The 17,053-nt window shown below is 33.7% G+C and overlaps 2 protein-coding genes across 4 annotated transcripts in view; both read right to left on the bottom strand.

Moving 5' to 3' along the window:
• Positions 1–2,685: 2,685 nt before the first annotated feature.
• LOC109579710 (putative 60S ribosomal protein L33) overlaps positions 2,686–17,053 on the bottom strand; it is a 123,663-nt gene continuing 109,295 nt past the window's right edge. For 2 of the 3 annotated variants that reach the window (XM_049455848.1, XM_049455849.1), the window contains exons 2-3: positions 3,025–3,115; positions 2,686–2,957 (exon numbers count right to left, since the gene is read on the bottom strand). In XM_049455848.1, coding sequence (XP_049311805.1) covers positions 2,886–2,957; positions 3,025–3,111 — 159 coding nt within the window. In that variant the 5' untranslated portion in view covers positions 3,112–3,115 and the 3' untranslated portion in view covers positions 2,686–2,885. Of the gene's footprint in view, positions 2,958–3,024; positions 3,116–3,173; positions 3,292–17,053 lie in introns of those variants that run through there. The other variant, XM_019991143.3, reaches the window with a different exon arrangement.
• The window catches only part of LOC115066340 (homeotic protein labial), a 61,469-nt gene continuing 49,002 nt past the window's right edge, over positions 4,587–17,053 (bottom strand). The window contains exon 4 of the mRNA XM_049455846.1: positions 4,587–6,985. Coding sequence (XP_049311803.1) covers positions 6,134–6,985 — 852 coding nt within the window. The 3' untranslated portion in view covers positions 4,587–6,133. The remainder of the gene's footprint in view (positions 6,986–17,053) is intronic.

The raw sequence follows: 17,053 nt of genomic DNA, 5'->3' as shown, positions 1-17,053 counted from the left end.
GTTATACAGAATTTTTATACAAATTGCGTTTAACTAATTAATTTTTCATTTTTGTTCTGATTATTTCCAATTTGCACACAAAATACAAATACAATATAGCAAACCATGCTTAAATGTTCGGTTAATTCTGTAGGCTGAGAAAAAAGCAATTCGCCACAATTAGAAACGACGAGAAGACGCCGCGAAAGAAGCAGCAGCGAACTGTTTGCAGAGTGTATATGCACGAAGAATTAAAATTTACTACTAAAATACTTACAAGTGAAAATAAAGTTAAAATTTAACACATAAACAGATTTAAATTGAAATAAAAATTAACATACATACATACGTACATACATTAGTAGCAAATATTGAAAACAACTAAACAAATAGCGTGTTTACACACAAGCAATCAGCAAACTATTGCAAGGACGACTGCTGACGTACGTTAAATTAACAATATTTTCACTTTCAACCAACTAAAAAAAATTTGCCAAAAAAGAATAACGAAACAGCAGTAATTGTAAGGAGTAACGACTAGTCAACTACCCGAAGAAGTAAGAAAATTATTACTAGCCTACGAATAGCGCATTTAAACAAAAGAAAAGCAGGCGGAAAAAGGAAACGATGCATGGTAACAAAGCAATTGCGGCAAGAACGAGTACGCAGTTTTCATATACATACATACATATTTTATTATATTATGCCAATTTATTCATATAATTATTTAAAGAAAATATTAACATTACCTCATTATGAACCTATATATTTTTAATTAGCCTACATGATATTGAAAATAGTTTGTTTTTATATAAATAATAACGGAAGATCCCGTTCTATTGTAATTAAAAAGGACAAAATGCAGAAATAACACAATAATAGCTGATACTTAGTTGTGTTTAAAAAAGTAAATAAAGCAAACCACAAGTACTATATATACGCAAATGCATAGCTAACAACTAACCTGCAAAACTCGTTTTGACTACACTGCTCTTAAAACTGTCACTTCTTTCCTTTGATAGTGTTAAAGTAAAAAAAATCTTGTTTTTAATCTGGCAGCTCTTAATTTTCATTTGGAAAAGGAAGCGGAAATATTAGTTGGCAAGTCTGTCGCAAGTTAGTTTTAATCGCGTATCCTACTTTCGTTGAAGTGCTTAACAAATTTGTTTAGAAGGAAAAATTAAATTAAAAGTGGTTTGTGTGTTATTTGTGTTAAAAATATAATATATTTGGAATATGTGAAGTGCGTGATCGTTTTCAGTCGTGCAAGTAAATAAAATGTGAGTTTTTAATAAATAAAAGTGAATCGGTTTAAGTTAGTGCTCACGGGCGTGCATCTTCAAAATGGTGGTATATAGCTGTAATTGTAATTGATGACGTTGAATTTAGGCGCAATATCGTCAAGAAATTTGTTGCTAATGTTCATTGCAAATTGCACAAAACAAGAAAAACGTAAGTGACACTTCATGCATGCATAAATATAAAGTATTTTAATTTGAAAATGTATATTTTAGAAATAATAATAATAAGGGTGCATACAAATGTATAAGGAACAAGCTAACCGAAAAGCTACCAGAAGTACATACGTATAAATAATAATTTCCATTTGTTGTATGCATTTCAATTTATTCTTTTTTATTAGGAGCAACGAAAGGCGAAAGATAAATGTATTGAATACATAAGTATGTATATCCTTATACCAAAATATCTTTCTTTTTTCTTAATAGTAGTACATATGAACTTATTACGCTTTAACTGTTGAAAATAAAGATTAAGTAACTATTTTGAGCATAATTTGAAGATATCAATCATTTTTTTTCATAATGTAAATGAGTAATGCTTGCGCTGAACAAGACAGGAAAGTCTATGAAAAAATTGCGGTGACTGTTTCACAAATATTTATAACCTCAATCAACTTAAATACAAAAAGGAATAATAGTAGTAAAATTTAAGTTTGAATGTGTCCAAGCCGACTTCACACTGAACAAATCATTATGACTTGATAAAATTAAAATACGCAGATCGTACGAATGGTTTTCCTTAAATTAATGCAAAATGATTGAACTTATACCATGCTTAGAAACGTTAACGAAATGGTAATTATCATAATTCCAAATCAAAACGCATTTAAAGATTCTGTTTAAATTATGCAAATATGATATTTTGATTTTTGGAACCAATTACATATTTTCAAGAAAATTAAATATAGCATAAGTATTGTAATTAAATAAAAACAACAGATTTAAACACATTCTTCTATGAAATGTATGTTTAAATAATATGTCACACATGAAAAATAAAGTTGATATATAAAGAGAATTAAATGCACGCAAATCGCCCAAGGCTGTACTCAAAATGAAAGAGGTGAAAAAACGAATTAATAAAAATGAGAACTTACATTCTATCCTCGAAAAAAGCGAAGCATAGTATTTTTCTTCCATACCCACTTGCATATATATATTCACATATTTTAATACCTTTTACCTATACCAGCTAACCATCAAATTATTTGAGGTTTTAAAAAAGTGATGCGCTATTCAGCTACGCAATCAATTGTTTATATTTCTCAAGTAATAGTAAATGAATTTAGTTTATCGCTTGGGTGCCATAACTGTAACTGTTTGGGTGAAGGTGCAAGGCTACAAACATACTACATTCATTTCTGTTAGTCCTATAAGCTAGAAGTAAACACTCTTATAAAATAACTTGATTTTACGTTCAATACAATTTTATTTCACTTTTTAAGAAACGCATAATTCCAGCCGCAAATTAAGCAATAAATTCCCCCACAACAAGCTATGTCGTCAACTTCCCACCAGCACAGCAATGCTGCAGCTTTGTCACTGACAACATTGCGAATTGATTAGTATCGCTATGTTTTGGCTTTAAAGAACTGTTGAACTCCTCTACTTCTTCTTGGGTTTGACAACATTGTAGGCAATGATGAGACCGATCACAGCATAAGTAGCCTTAGCCACCTGCAATTGGAAAAAATTGTTTATATAATTCCATTATTTAGTTCTCATCATGCTTGCTTATACTGACATTTGCGCGACCACGCATTGTGGAGCCATTGAAATGTTTCGACAGTCCAGACAATTTCGCATCCTCAGCATGTGAATCTCCAGCCATTTTGCTGAAAACATATAAATTTTACTTTATTTGTATTATTAACACTTTTTAATTACACTCACTTGCTTTAAGTTTAGCCTGTTTCGCGGATGGAAAAATATTCGCTGATACTTGCAGACAACTGTCAAAATTTCGAGGTTAGGTTATGTAAGTGCAATGTCGAATTCGAAATTGAGCTGTCAAAATGACAGTAGTGAACTGCTTTGCCGGCGCTCACAGTGATAAAGCAGTACAGAGTTATTTAAGTGCAGTTTTTGCACATATTTTTATTTCCGGTAAAAGTTGTGTGTGTTTAAAAGTACACAATAGTGCGGAATAATTTGTTGTTTTACGCCAGAAATCTTATTTTGATTAGTTTTAGGAAATGCTGCTGAGTAGGCATTAACATATGTATATATACAATTTTTGATCTGTTCCGATAAATGTCCGTGGAGCGATTGAGAAAACGTATATATTCCTTAGCTTTCCGTTAAATAAAAGGTTGGGTTATTAAATATCATGCTAACGGTAAAGGGAGTTCGAAAAAAAGTCTGCCCGCAAGCTGCGATATTTAATTTTTATTCGTTCTAAATGCATGTCCCAACAATTTTGTGAAAAGTAAAATTCCATTACAACAACAAGAAGAAACTATATATCAATTTATAATTTTCAATTATATTTTTGAAATGCCCACCACTAAATGCAACATAAACAAGCCCGTTGATAAAATTAGATACCTTTCAAAATTTTATTTAGTTATAAAAGAAACAAATCTTTCAATTTATTTGCGTTTATAGATCTTTTATTCCACATTTTGTTTATTCATTTTCTAAGTGTTCTATGTGTAATTAAATTTTCATATACAATAGATAATTTACTTATTTCGAAGATTCATTGTTTATTTGATTCGTGCGTTTTCTATTCAGAATTTAATAATATTTATTTCATTTTGATTTTGCCTTAATATGTATCTAGTGTTTAAAGCTACAAGATTATGGAGTATTCGTATAATGTGCAGAATAAATGAGTGTGTGTATATAGATTTTTATGTTTTGTTTACTATATTTACAATGCTTAAGGCGTAGCAGTAAAGTAAGATAGAAATGATAATTTATGGTATTTTATTACTCTTTGTATTTGTTTTAAATTTGTGTAAATATTTTAAGATTCTCAGTTTGAGTTTATTATAATTTTGCTTTTCATTTACTCTTCTTTTTAACAATTATTTGAGTTATTTATTGAATTATCAATTTTTTCGTGTTTTAATATATGTATATAACTTTTTTTATAAAATGCATATTTTTAAATTTTTTATATTGTTTTATACAATTATTTTGTATTATAAATAATTATTTGTAGTTATTATATTTTTTTATTATAAGTTTTGTTTTTATAATTTTTTATTTTATTAATTACTTTTATTTTGTTTATTGTATAATATTTTTTAAATTGTTTTATTTTTTTAATTTTTTCTTTTCTATTTAGTTTTTTCTCCTATTAGTTTAATTTTAAACTTTTATTATAATTTCTCTTTTTTATTTTTATTTTCAATTTAATTTTTATTTCGTTTTATTTGTATACCATTTTCTTCCATAAAATTTGCATTATATCTACCAGTTAATCAAAGAACACTTTTGGACTTGCAAAGCTTAAAGTAAGATCTTCTTAAATATTTATTAAGTAAATTTCGATTTTCAATTATTATTTATATATTTATGTACATACAACACTGGGTACGAACGTAAAATAAACTAAAAATTACTAAATTAAATCACAATGAAATTGCTTACACTAAATCTATATTTTATGCTATACATATTTATATTTTGTAATAATTCAAATCGAATTTCATGTGCTTCATAGTAGAAAGAGTGTATTTGTTGCTAAATGTAATTTATACTTTTTCTTATTTTTTTATTAAATATTATTATTTCCTAAATTTTGATTGCATTTAAATATTTTTTGGGTGTAATTTGTGCTACAAATGCATTTCTAGCGCTTCTCACTTACAAATGTACTTATGTACGAGTGCATACATATGTACATCTACATATTTGCATTATTTACAGTTGCAGTAAATGCTCAAAACTACTGTTACAAATATTGTTTATATTCGTGTGCCATTTTATTGATCATGTCGTTGCATGTAGTGTCGTTTGTTTGTATTAAATATATTAAATGTGTGTTTATTTCTGTTACTGCGAATTTTTCTATGAAAAAAGCTTCGTTGTGTGTTATATATTTATTTAAAATTATATTTTAATGTGCACTTGTTAGAAAAAAATGTTTACTATTCAAATTGTATGCATGTGCGTTGAGTTTAAACAATCGATATAAAATCGATTGTTATTTGCTTAGGTCAGTTCACACGTGAATCAAATGCAATATTTATAAATCCTCAAGCGCAGTGCATTGAAGCTTTAGTTAATGGACGAAGCAAACATTTTCAGAAATTCAATTGTAAAAGGAAGTTTATAATTCGATTTAATTTAACGTGGTGGTGAAGTTATTACTGTGAATTTTCAGAATTCTAAATTTTGCAATAATACCATCAGCATTGATTTATATTAAAAAAATTACTGAACAAATTTAGCTTAGTGATGCCACTTGCTATGCGTTTTCTGTTACTTAATGTTTGTAAATAACGTTTTCAGATATTTTTTGTTTTAAAATTATAAATTTTTGCAAATTTAATATATGCACCATTTCCCTGAAGCTCTAAATCTCCACTTAAAGAGAGTAATTTTCATAAACAATTTTATTTTCTTAACAGCATATTTATAAGAAATAGAATTTTTAACAGAGTGCTCATATTGTGCTTTTTTCACTTGAATTTGTTTTTCATTTCTTCAATGTACATAAGTGCATTCAAAATCATGAAACAAGCATGAGTTAATGCAAAGATGCTCGTCTTAGCCAATTTATTTCAAAATTTCACATTTCCGCCAGTATTTTTATACCGTAACGCTTGAGTTACTCGAACAACATTATTTCGCTTTTCACACTACACCCCCCCTTACAACAGCACATCAATACACATATTTCATCTGCTCTCCAGCGCCATTGACGCACTGCTCTCTTGCTTGATCCGCTTTGCGGCGCTCTCAGCGCTCAACAACATTTTAATATCCTTATCATCGTCCACATCGTCACAGATGTCAATTTCTTCCCTATCACATTCATCGTCATCATCATCACACATCGGTTCCTCATCCGCCTCGGCTTCACGTTCGCGTACACGCTGTTCATGCGCCTCCTGTCGTCTGCGCTGCATTTCCGCTTCCGCCGCCAACAATTGTTGTTGATGTTGATGTGCTGCTTGTTGTCGACGTTGTGCTTCGGCATGCTGTTCGGCCAATTGTTGTTGATGTAATTGCTGCAGATGTTGTACATGTTGCAAGTGTTGTTGTTGATTGTAGGGATGATGTTGCATAACATGTGCGTGCGCCTGTGCATGTGCTTGCTCAGCTAGACCACTCATAGCGCCATTAGCTAGATCCATACCGCCACCCATAACACCACTACTACCCACGTCATGATGTCGCTTGTGCTTGGTTGGTGCGTCGAAGAGCAAACGTGATATGGAAAATGAAGAGATCGGCGAGTTGTGTGTGCTGCCCGCGGAATAGGAGGTATTCGTGTCGTCTGAGGTCGGTGTTTCGCGATCACTTTCATCCGATTTCAGTATATCGGCAGCTTCGAGTGATTTCTTATGCATGCCGAGTAGCCAAGGAGCCACTGATTCGTCGTCTTTTGCAGATTTCAGTATAGTTTCGGGTAGCGGCAACGAGTGTCGCACCATGGCACCATAAAGTCCATATTCGGCCATTTTGGTGCTATGACCCCAGCATTTCTCCGTTTTTCGCCATTTGGCGCGGCGATTCTGGAACCAAACCTGGAAAGAAAAGAGAAAAAGTAAACTTTTAAATTTTGGTTTTTTGAAGTTGAAGCTTAAATTAGTTGGAAATCTAGTATTTTCAACCTTTCGCTGAAGAGGTTGAGTTCAAAAGTTGAGAAAGTGTTGCGGAAGGCTTTATCTGGCTGGAAATGTTGTTAATAATACCTTAAAAGTGTATTCCCTATAGATTTTCGTCACATATGAGTAATTATTATTAAAGCTTGTCTTAAGAACTTAGTGGTTTTGAGATTTTAAAAGCTTCAAAAGCTCTCAAGGCGTTATGAAATGATTCTATATTTTTGTTGTCTCAAAAATTTAAAGGTTTCGGCTTAGTGATCGACCACATATAGCCGCTGAAATTTTAAGAAAAGCTTCAAGCGCTTTTAAAGCTTTCAAAGCATTATGAAACGGTTATATTTTTTGTTTCTTAAAAATTTAAAGGTTTCGACTTAGTGATCGACCACATATAGCCGCTGAAATTTTAAGAAAAGCTTTAAGAGCTTTTAAAGCTCTCAAGACGTTATGAAACGGTTTTAAGTTTCTTAATTTAATTTTCTTAAAATTTAAGTGAATTTAAAAAAAATGCTTTTAAAACTCTCAAGGCCTTTTAGAATAATTAAATAATATTTTTTTTTCAATGTTACTTTTAATGCTCAACTCAAGTAAATTTGAGTTCTTAAGACTTTGGAAAAAAATACAGGGTTGCTTTTGAGTGTATAAAATAATGAAATACTTGACAACTTCAAAGAAAACGCTTGAATTTATTAAGATTTTGTAAAAAACTTCGAAAAAATGTAAAAGAAATCACTTTTGTGTTTCTTTTTGTTCCTTTCATGTTCCACTTGTCCACCTTTTACTTCAATGCAACGCTGTCTATTGTTATATGCATTCAAAAATATGATTGGCAGTGCTTCTATGCCATAGGAAATCGTATTAATAACTTCTGCTTTACTTACTCAGCATTTGCCAATGTAATTATGTAATTAGTAATGAGCACGGCCGCCTGCAGCCACTCAACTACTAACGAAAACTCATTACAAACCAGCAGAAAAGCGCGTATTGAAATTAATGCCTAGCGCCGGCTGAGTGTGAGTAAAAACATATAAACTTATGTACATATTTTGGGGGTTAGTTTGGCGCACAAAATGGTGGCGCAGCAAAGGAAATTGAAATAAAATTATTTCCTTTATATATGTAAGTATAGCAAAAATGCTCCACCTTACGCGTATATTACGCTTACACCACCTTTGTCGCTGTAACGGCACATGCCGCCAGCGCATGCACAGTCAGCGGGTGGTTGCGGCTTTATGCGCGGTTTCGGGCTTTTCTATCATATTGCCTATGCGCTCTAAAGACCGCCTAGTAAAATTTACTGAAGTGTGTGGTTTGCCTTATTTGCTTAGTGTTTGGAAAAAATTGTTCGCTTTGCAAAACTGTGACTACATGTTCCCACATCACGAAACCGTATACTCGTACCTATACTGCATATTACCGCTAGATATCTACTAATGCATTGCTTTGGTGTGAGTGTGTGCACAACGGCATAATAATTAGTTGCTCATTAACCAACAAAGCCTAGTTGTATCTAATAATAACGATGCTGCGTTTGGCGGCCAATGCTGTCATGGTGAGAACGGAGAATGTGTGTACTAAGCCCAAAGCAAAAAAAACAAACAACAATTTCGCTAGCATTTGCACCAAAAGTGTTAATGGTCAGCTGAGTTTGCGCACAACACAAATAAAGACCAGTAAATGAAATAAAATAAAGAAAAAAAATGCAAAAACAAAATCAAAACAAGCTCCACACTGTTCACCCCGCACAACACCGAACGCCTTCATGCATTGTTGTGCCTGCTTTTCACAGCAAAAGGAATTGAAATTTGATATTTAATTAAAAGAATTCATTCAAAATATGAGCACATTTCTATAATACCACATTTCGCAGTTTAATAAACACATATATATGTATATTTGTATATATGTATAATAAATGTGTGTATATATTCACGTATGCCTGGCGATTTGAGCCTTTGCTATGTGCTTTAATTAAAGAAAATTCCTTTTTTCATTGCAAATCGTGCGGATTTCGGTGTATGTGTATGTGTATGTGCTTAAAAATGTAAAAATATTTGGTCATTTCAAATGTGGCCTTGTGTAAATATTTATATATTCAATTTGTGTGATTTTATATGTGATATGTGTGGAAAAGGTTAGCAGCTGACAGACAGTAGCGGCCGCAGGAGATGAGCAATAAGTGTTGAAGATATGATTTGTTGCTGGCACACTTTTGCGATTTTGTTGAAATTTGGTTGATGCAGCGAAATTAATAATTTGATTAATGACTTCAATTGCTCTGATAATTCGTTTAAAGGCATAATTTGCGCGGCGGTAACTGTTTATCAACCCTTAAAATGAAGAAAATGAAGTTTTCGAACGATTCGGTTTTTGCAAGTAACTTTTCGACTCCGAAGCTGAGAAGACCGGAATAAATGTATTTGAACTCTCTTCTTCCTTCTTATAATCAAATTAATCACATATTTACAAACCAACTACCGTTATAAATTTTTTTAGTCACTTTTGAGATTGAAAAATGTTCGAATTGGATTCCCCATAAGTTTTCGTCGCCTATGATAGATTATTATTAAAGCTTGTCTTAAGAACTCAGTGGTTTTGAGATTTTAAAAGCTTTCCAGGCATTATGAAACGGTTCGATATTTTTTGTTGTCCCAAAAATTTAAAGATTTCTAGTTATTGATCGACCACATATAGCCGCTGAAATATTAAGTAAAGCTTTAAGAGCTTTTAAAGCTCTCAAGGCATTATGAAACGGTTCGATATTTTTTGTTGTCTCAAAAATTTAAAGGTTTCTAGTTATTGATCGACCACATATAGCTGCTGAAATATTAAGAAAAGCTTTAAGAGATTTTAAAGCTCTCAAGGCATTATGAAACGGTTCTATATTTTTTGTTGTCTCAAAAATTTAAAGGTTTCAAGTTATTGATCGACCACATATAGCCGCTGAAATATTAAGAAAAGCTTTAGGAGCTTTTAAAGCTCTCAAGGCATTATGAAACGGTTCTATATTTTTTGTTGTCTTAAAAATTTAAAGGTTTCGATTTATTGATCGACCACATATAGCCGCTGAAATATTAAGAAAAGCTTTTAGAGCTTTTAAAGCTCTCAAGGCATTATGAAACGGTTCTATATTTTTTGCTGTCTTAAAAATTTAAAGATTTCGATTTATTGATCGACCACATATAGCCGCTGAAATATTAAGAAAAGCTTTAAGAGCTTTGAAAGCTCTCAAGACATTATGAAAGTGTTCACATCTATTCAATTTTTTCTCTTAAAAATTTAGTGGTTTTCAAATTTTATCTGGCTACATATACCCGGTGAATTTGTAAGATAAGCTCTTAGAGCTTCTTAAGTTTTCGAGTTATTAAGCGACCGCACTGTATAGCTAGTGAATTTTTAAGAAAAGCTTAAAAGCTTTTAAAGCTCTCAAGGCATTATAAAATAATAAAATTGGTTCTTCAAAAAATGGTTATAACTGACACCGCAATTTTGACGTGTTTGAAGTTACGTTGTTTCGCATTTTATTTCGTTTTCGGAATTTTTCGGTGGATTCTTCTAATGTTTTGTGCTTGAGGGTGAAGTTACAGGTGTAAATATTGCATTTTACAATTGCTCCAGCAAAAATTATTTACGAAAAATAACATAATACAAAAATGAAAATTATTTGCAAAGAATATTCATAATTCTCAGCATTTCTATCATTTTCCCACAATCATAAATTAACTACAAGCCAGTTGGTAATCCTACTGCAGGCACCCCTCTACATATTGTAAGGCAGGTACTTTTCAGCTCTTCCTACTAATTTATCTCACCAACAACCATCAACAGTTATTTGCTACTTAGGCGATGGTAAATCCCAAAACTAATTAAATAAACGATTGCAAAAAGTCAGTGTGTAGCTTCGCCATTCTCGCTGATGTACGATAATAACGGTAATTGCTAGTATAATAATGCCAACAACGAACAAGTGTACGCCGAAAATAACAACAAAGCACATTTAAATAGTTCGGTCAATTTTCAATTACCAAATGAATGTGAATGAAGTGGGAACAGTACGAAAAAAGCGCCAGCGTTCGTGAAGAAAGGTATTAAGCGCACGAGTAGTAACTCCCGCGGGACAACTTGAGCGGCTGCGTGAAAAAAAAATCAACTTGCAGTGAAAGTTTTCGACAAAGGGTGCATGGAAAGCATTGTAGCAAGGTGGTGGGGTTAGTTCGCAACAAGCGTGCGGTGACCGACGAACACATGACACGCGCTCATTTGCCACAATTTTCAAGTGTTTGCGTGAGAAAATTGCTACTCACTCGCTGTAACGCAGCATGCAGATCAGACCAGCGCTTCGATGCGCAGCTCAGAGATAGTTTGAGTAGCGGTTAATGTGTAATAAAAGCGTATAGGCGCGTACGCGTGTTGCAATTCTCCAAGGCACTTACGGCGGAGGGTAAAAAAGTTACTTGCATGAAAGCAGCTACTTTGCTAGTATGCTTTGCTATTACAGTACATCAAAATTAGACAAGTTCAAGCGGCAAATAGAAATTTCTTGCACATGACTGAATCACAGCAAAATTGTTGTTGCCATTTTTATGTGAGACACGAAATGGGTGCAGTATCTCTTGGCAGCAACCCCTTATTTGTTTATTTTCTCGTGTTATTGTTGTTGTTTATGGCAGTGATTTGCTTGTTATGTTGATTTAACACTTGTTGTTGGGCGCTTGTTTGCCTGTCAGTTACTGTTTTGGCTATTTATTCGAGTATTTGTTTAATTCACTTGTTATTATTGTTGTTTGGTTGTTGTAACACTTGTCATATAAATAGCAAATTAAATCGGCTTGAGTTAACAACAACAAAAAAGCACACAAACGCACCCTAATTCCAAATTCTCCAAATATTAGTAGATAATTCGCGCTAGAGAGTTGAGAAAACAGCAACAACAAGAAAAAAGTTATATAATACGTTTCAGAGATGTATTGCACATAGCAGGGTTTCGAAAGAACCCTGAGTTTGTTCAATCAGTTTGTATGGGAGCTGTATGTTGTACGGGTCCGATCTGTAAAATTTGTGCGGAGATAGTAGCATTGCCCTGAACATTTAAATTTTCGTGAAGATAACTCATCAAAGAAAAAAGTTTTCCCTACAAGAACTTCACTTTGAGCGTTCAGTTTGTATGACAGCTAAATGCTATGGTGATCCGATATCGACATATCGGCGGTCCGACAGATGAGCAGCTTCTTGGTTAGAAAAGAATATTCAAAATTTCAGATTGATATCTCAAAAACTGAGGGACCAGCTCGAGTATATATAGACATAAGGGCAGACAGACGGACCTACATGACTAAATCGACTCAATTCGTTACATTGATCATTTACGTACTATATATGTACATATAAGGTCTCTGAATTTCCCTCTGGGTGTTACAAGCTTTTTGTTCTAAATGTTCGCGGATAAAAGGCTGAAGATTGTTAAAGAAACCAACGGATCTGTTAGGAATGCCTGACCGGTTACAGTGAGATTTCTTGAGGTCAAGGTATCCAATATGGAAACAGGGCCAGCTTGAGCTCGCTCTAAAAAAGTTGCTTTGCTGAATTAAACTGAAAAACGTTTCGGAGGCTCCAAACTAACATAGACAATCTTTAGATAGTTTCCTGGTAAAGTATTTAAGTCTTTTAGACAAACCTGTATTATTTAAAAATTATTACCCCTTCCTTTTTGCACTTCCCAACTCTTAGCCCATCATAAAAACGATGATGCCGCATACATTAAACTTCCAGCTTCAGTTCACGAGGCTTGAACAACACCTAATGTGCTTTCAAATCAAGTAAGAGGGTGGTTTTTTGTTGTGAGCCGGTTTTAAAATGTACAAAAATTGTTGTTGTTTTAAATGTGCATCGTTTAGTAGGCTGTAAAAAGTAGTAATGCCGTTTAAAAAATGATTCGCACTTCAAATTTGTTGTTGTTGCATAAAATTATCATTATTAATGTGTTGATTAATGCGTTTAAAAATTTATAATGTCAGTTTAAAGTGTTTTTTATGCACTTCATTGCATTTAAACAGCATTTAGTACCGTTAATCGTTTTTGGTTTTTTTTGTTTTCAATGCAAACTGTTGTTGCTAACAAGTGTCACGATATTTACGGTTTTTGTGCCAGTTACAACCTGATTATTGCTGTCACATAAGGTAATATATTTACATATATGTAGCCCAGGAAAAATACAACAAGTCTAGGATGGGTCCCTTATTAGTTGTAAAAGAACATGTTACTAATGGTCACTTTTAGTTTTTTATATGTGGCAACAAGTTTCCTCTTTTGTTAGAGTAAGCTGTATGAAGATACTAATTTTACCGTTTTATACCCGAATCATCACAAAAAGCGCCTAATTACTTCCAGTTTCCATTTCTATCCTAATAATTTTTAACTCAGTTCTAACATTATGAAAATCATCAATATTCAGTTATACCCTAATTAATATCTGATTGTATCCTAAAAGTATGTTTTGTTGACTAATCCATTTTCTATTGTACCCTATGCAGAGTAATTCGTGTGTACTCTCTTCAGAAAGGACTGGTATAATTTTTTGCAGTTATAATATACAACTCATTACAGATTGTTTTTCTGCCACATTTTTTTAATGTTTAAGCCATTGCTGTTGTATATAATACACTCAAACTATATTTTGTAGGTGTTAATTACATAATTATGCATAATTCGAGTTAAGCTTTTGAACTTTTTGAAGGAAGAACATTTTTTTTTTAATGAATTCATTTCCATTATTTCATTGTTACAATTCATACACGATTGACTTCAACTGTGACAGGAAAGTTGTTGCTCTAAGCACCGTATAATAATGATTGCATTGCATATATGTATTACGTAGGCTGCTATATATATTTCTGGCCTAATAATGAAAATAGGAATATTTATCAACGAAAATGGTTTTATTGTTTTTCAAAATATTCTCCATCAAGATTTATACACTTTTGCATGCGCTCAAACCAATTTTCGAAGCACTTTTTCCACTCCGATTGAGACACCTCCAAAACATGGTTTTTGAATGCTTCAACAGCATCTTCTGGCGACGTTCGATCGTTGACCACGCATTATTTTCTTGATGTGTGGGAATAAAAAGAAGTCATTGGGTGCCAAGTCAGGGCTGTACGGCGGATGACCCATCAATTCGACGTTTTGGCCGGTCAAAAAGGCGCTGGGTTCAGCCGGTGTGTGAGAGCTCGCATTGTCATGGTGCACAATGATTCGTCTTCTCTTGTTCGTTTTTCGAATTTCTCCGAAGGCTTCAGGCAAACAAATGGTGGTGTACCACTCAGAATTGACCGTCCTACGTTGCTCCAGCGGAACAGTCGCCACATGACCAGTTTTGCCGAAGAAACAGGCGACCATTTGCTTTGAAGTGCTTCTTCCACGAAGAACTTTCGTTGAATTTTGCTCGTCTTGGAAGACCCACACGGTCGCTGGCTGTTTTGTTTCGGGCTCATACGCATAGATCCATGATTCGTCACCTGTGACGATCTTATAAACGTCTTTTGAAGCACCGCGATCGTATTTTTTCAGCATTTCTTTACACCAATCCACACGAGCCTTTTTTTGAGCGATTGTCAAATTGTGCGGGATCCAACGAGAACAAACCTTTTTTACGGCCAGGTGTTCATGCAATATCGAATGTATGCTGGTGGGAGAAATGCATAGGCATGCCTCCATCTGGAGGTATGTTACATGACGGTCTTGCATTTCAGTTCACGTACGGCATCGATGTTTTCTGACACAACGGCTGTTTTTGGACGACCTTCACGGAATTCGTCTTTGAGCGAGCATCGGCCACGATTGAATTCGTTGTACCAGTTTTTCACAGTGCTATAGGATGGTGCTTCATAGCCATACAAAGATTTTAGTTCATCGATCGCACGAAAATGTTCACGAGTTAATTCCATTTTTTGGCCGAGATGAATTTTTTAATTCCCTGTAAATAAAACAATTCACGATTAAATGACAAAACATTCTGAGTGATGTTATGCTAAAAAATGTCAAACTTTCCAATGGAAATGTCAGATTTCACCTGGCAACACTTAGTGTTGCCTAGTCCAGAAATATATATAGCAGCCTATGTTGAGTATAACCTCCAGAGCCATTGTTGAAGTGATTTTCCTTGCGTCCGTAATACTCAGCAAGCAGGACTCCAGGTGTTTAGTAAGAACCTACGTTAGTATAGAGCGGATGACACTTACATATATGAAGCCAATAGCCCATATGGGGTCGTAAACCCCATGGCTCTTCTGCAGTGGTTTCAGATTCAAAGGATTTTGAACGCGTTCCTCCATTTATAACTTCATTTATCTCAGCTTTGTACCAAATTTGACAATCAGCAGTGGTTTCCGTTACTTTTTAAACTGGCTCCTGCTCTTTCCATTATCTACGATTTTCTAAATTACATTTCGCGCTTTGCATATTTGTCTACTTTTTGTTCTAATTACACATTATTAACAATAGCATTTCACAAACACAATTGCTGTAAAAAAAAAATGCCAGTGGCAATAATGACAGACGTAACAACGTTAACGTAGACGTAAGCGCCGCGCTCGAGTAGGTGGCGACTGGGTTGTTGTAGTGGTTAATTGCATAATTATCGCATGCAAAAAGGTAGTAGAAACCAGCTAAGCACGAAAAATAAACTGTTTGGCGGAAATGAAATTAAAAATGCAACAAACATAATTAAAAAATTATGTTATTATCCTGTTAGAAGCAGGCAACGTTGCAATTTTTTCTACGCTGTCGCATGGTAGTCGTAGAATTTGTAAGCTTAGCGTTCAGTCTTTATTTGCATACAAATTAATAATGAATTTTAAATGTCGCTTTTGCAGCTTTTTCTGCTTCTAGTGGCGGAAAAGTAATTTTGCACGCGGCATTTGTGGCCTGATGAGGCAAAATTGTGAAATGAATGAATTTTATATAAAAATTATACAAAACGTGTAATGTACGCAAAAAATGTGCAAGAAAAAAGTAGCAGTTAAAGTAGTAAAGCGGAAGGAAGTATGGAAGTGAAAATTGCTTAGTTATGCATTTTGAAAACACAAACGAAAAAAAGTGCAATTCAAATTATATGCTTTGCGTACAAATTAAGCACTGCTGCAGTTGCAACAAAACCCGCAGCTTGCTGGAAAAAATTACTTATTTTCTATGCATGTTTTATTTGTTTATGTGCAAGTGCTTCAGCGCAAATCTTGCCCAGGAAATCTCGAAAATGCGCATATTACACGCGCAAGTGCTTAATAATTGCGCTTTTTTGCATTTTTGTTTAACGGTAATGCATTAAATACTTGAGCCGCAAGGCGGCATTTTGACAAAGTTCAAACGCGTACGGCCAATCCACAGCGTTGCATGTAATTTGCACGTTTTGCAAGCCGTTTTTTTTTTGTAAATGTGCCTAAATTGTGAATTGCAACATGCGGTTGAGTGCATTTCGCTTTTCATGCTTGAAATACTTGTAAAATGCCGAAAAAGCACCCTGCCGCATGTGTAGCATGAAAAGTAGCAACAAATTTGCTTTAAGTAGGCGGCTAATCAATAAAGTTGAGCGGCAAATAAAATAAGCATCAACCGCTGGTGTTCAAAGACACAATGCAAACAATGCAAAATGTGGCAAAATATTGTACAATTTTGCAATTGAATTGAAAATGGAATTTTATGCACTTGCCATTGCAATGAGGACGATTTTTGGCCGAAAACAGACGCTTTGTAGTTAAGCGACTTTGAGTTCGTACTTAAAGTTTGAGTTCGTGCATAAAAAATAGCGCTGTGGTGTTCTAGTCTGGTAATTAAAAAACCACGAATATTCTTTAAATATTTTTCTAATGTATGAACAACAAAATGATAAGGGCCGAGTGACTGCCGGCCGAGCTTCAGCGCTGAATTGAAAAGATATTTTCTTCGATAAGAAGATTTCGCCGATGACGATGGTTTCACCAACCACGCTGTTAGTTC

Source organism: Bactrocera dorsalis, chromosome 4 (assembly GCF_023373825.1).
Source record: "Bactrocera dorsalis isolate Fly_Bdor chromosome 4, ASM2337382v1, whole genome shotgun sequence".
NCBI lineage: Eukaryota > Metazoa > Arthropoda > Insecta > Diptera > Tephritidae > Bactrocera > Bactrocera dorsalis.
This window is presented reverse-complemented; position numbering and strand designations above follow the sequence as displayed.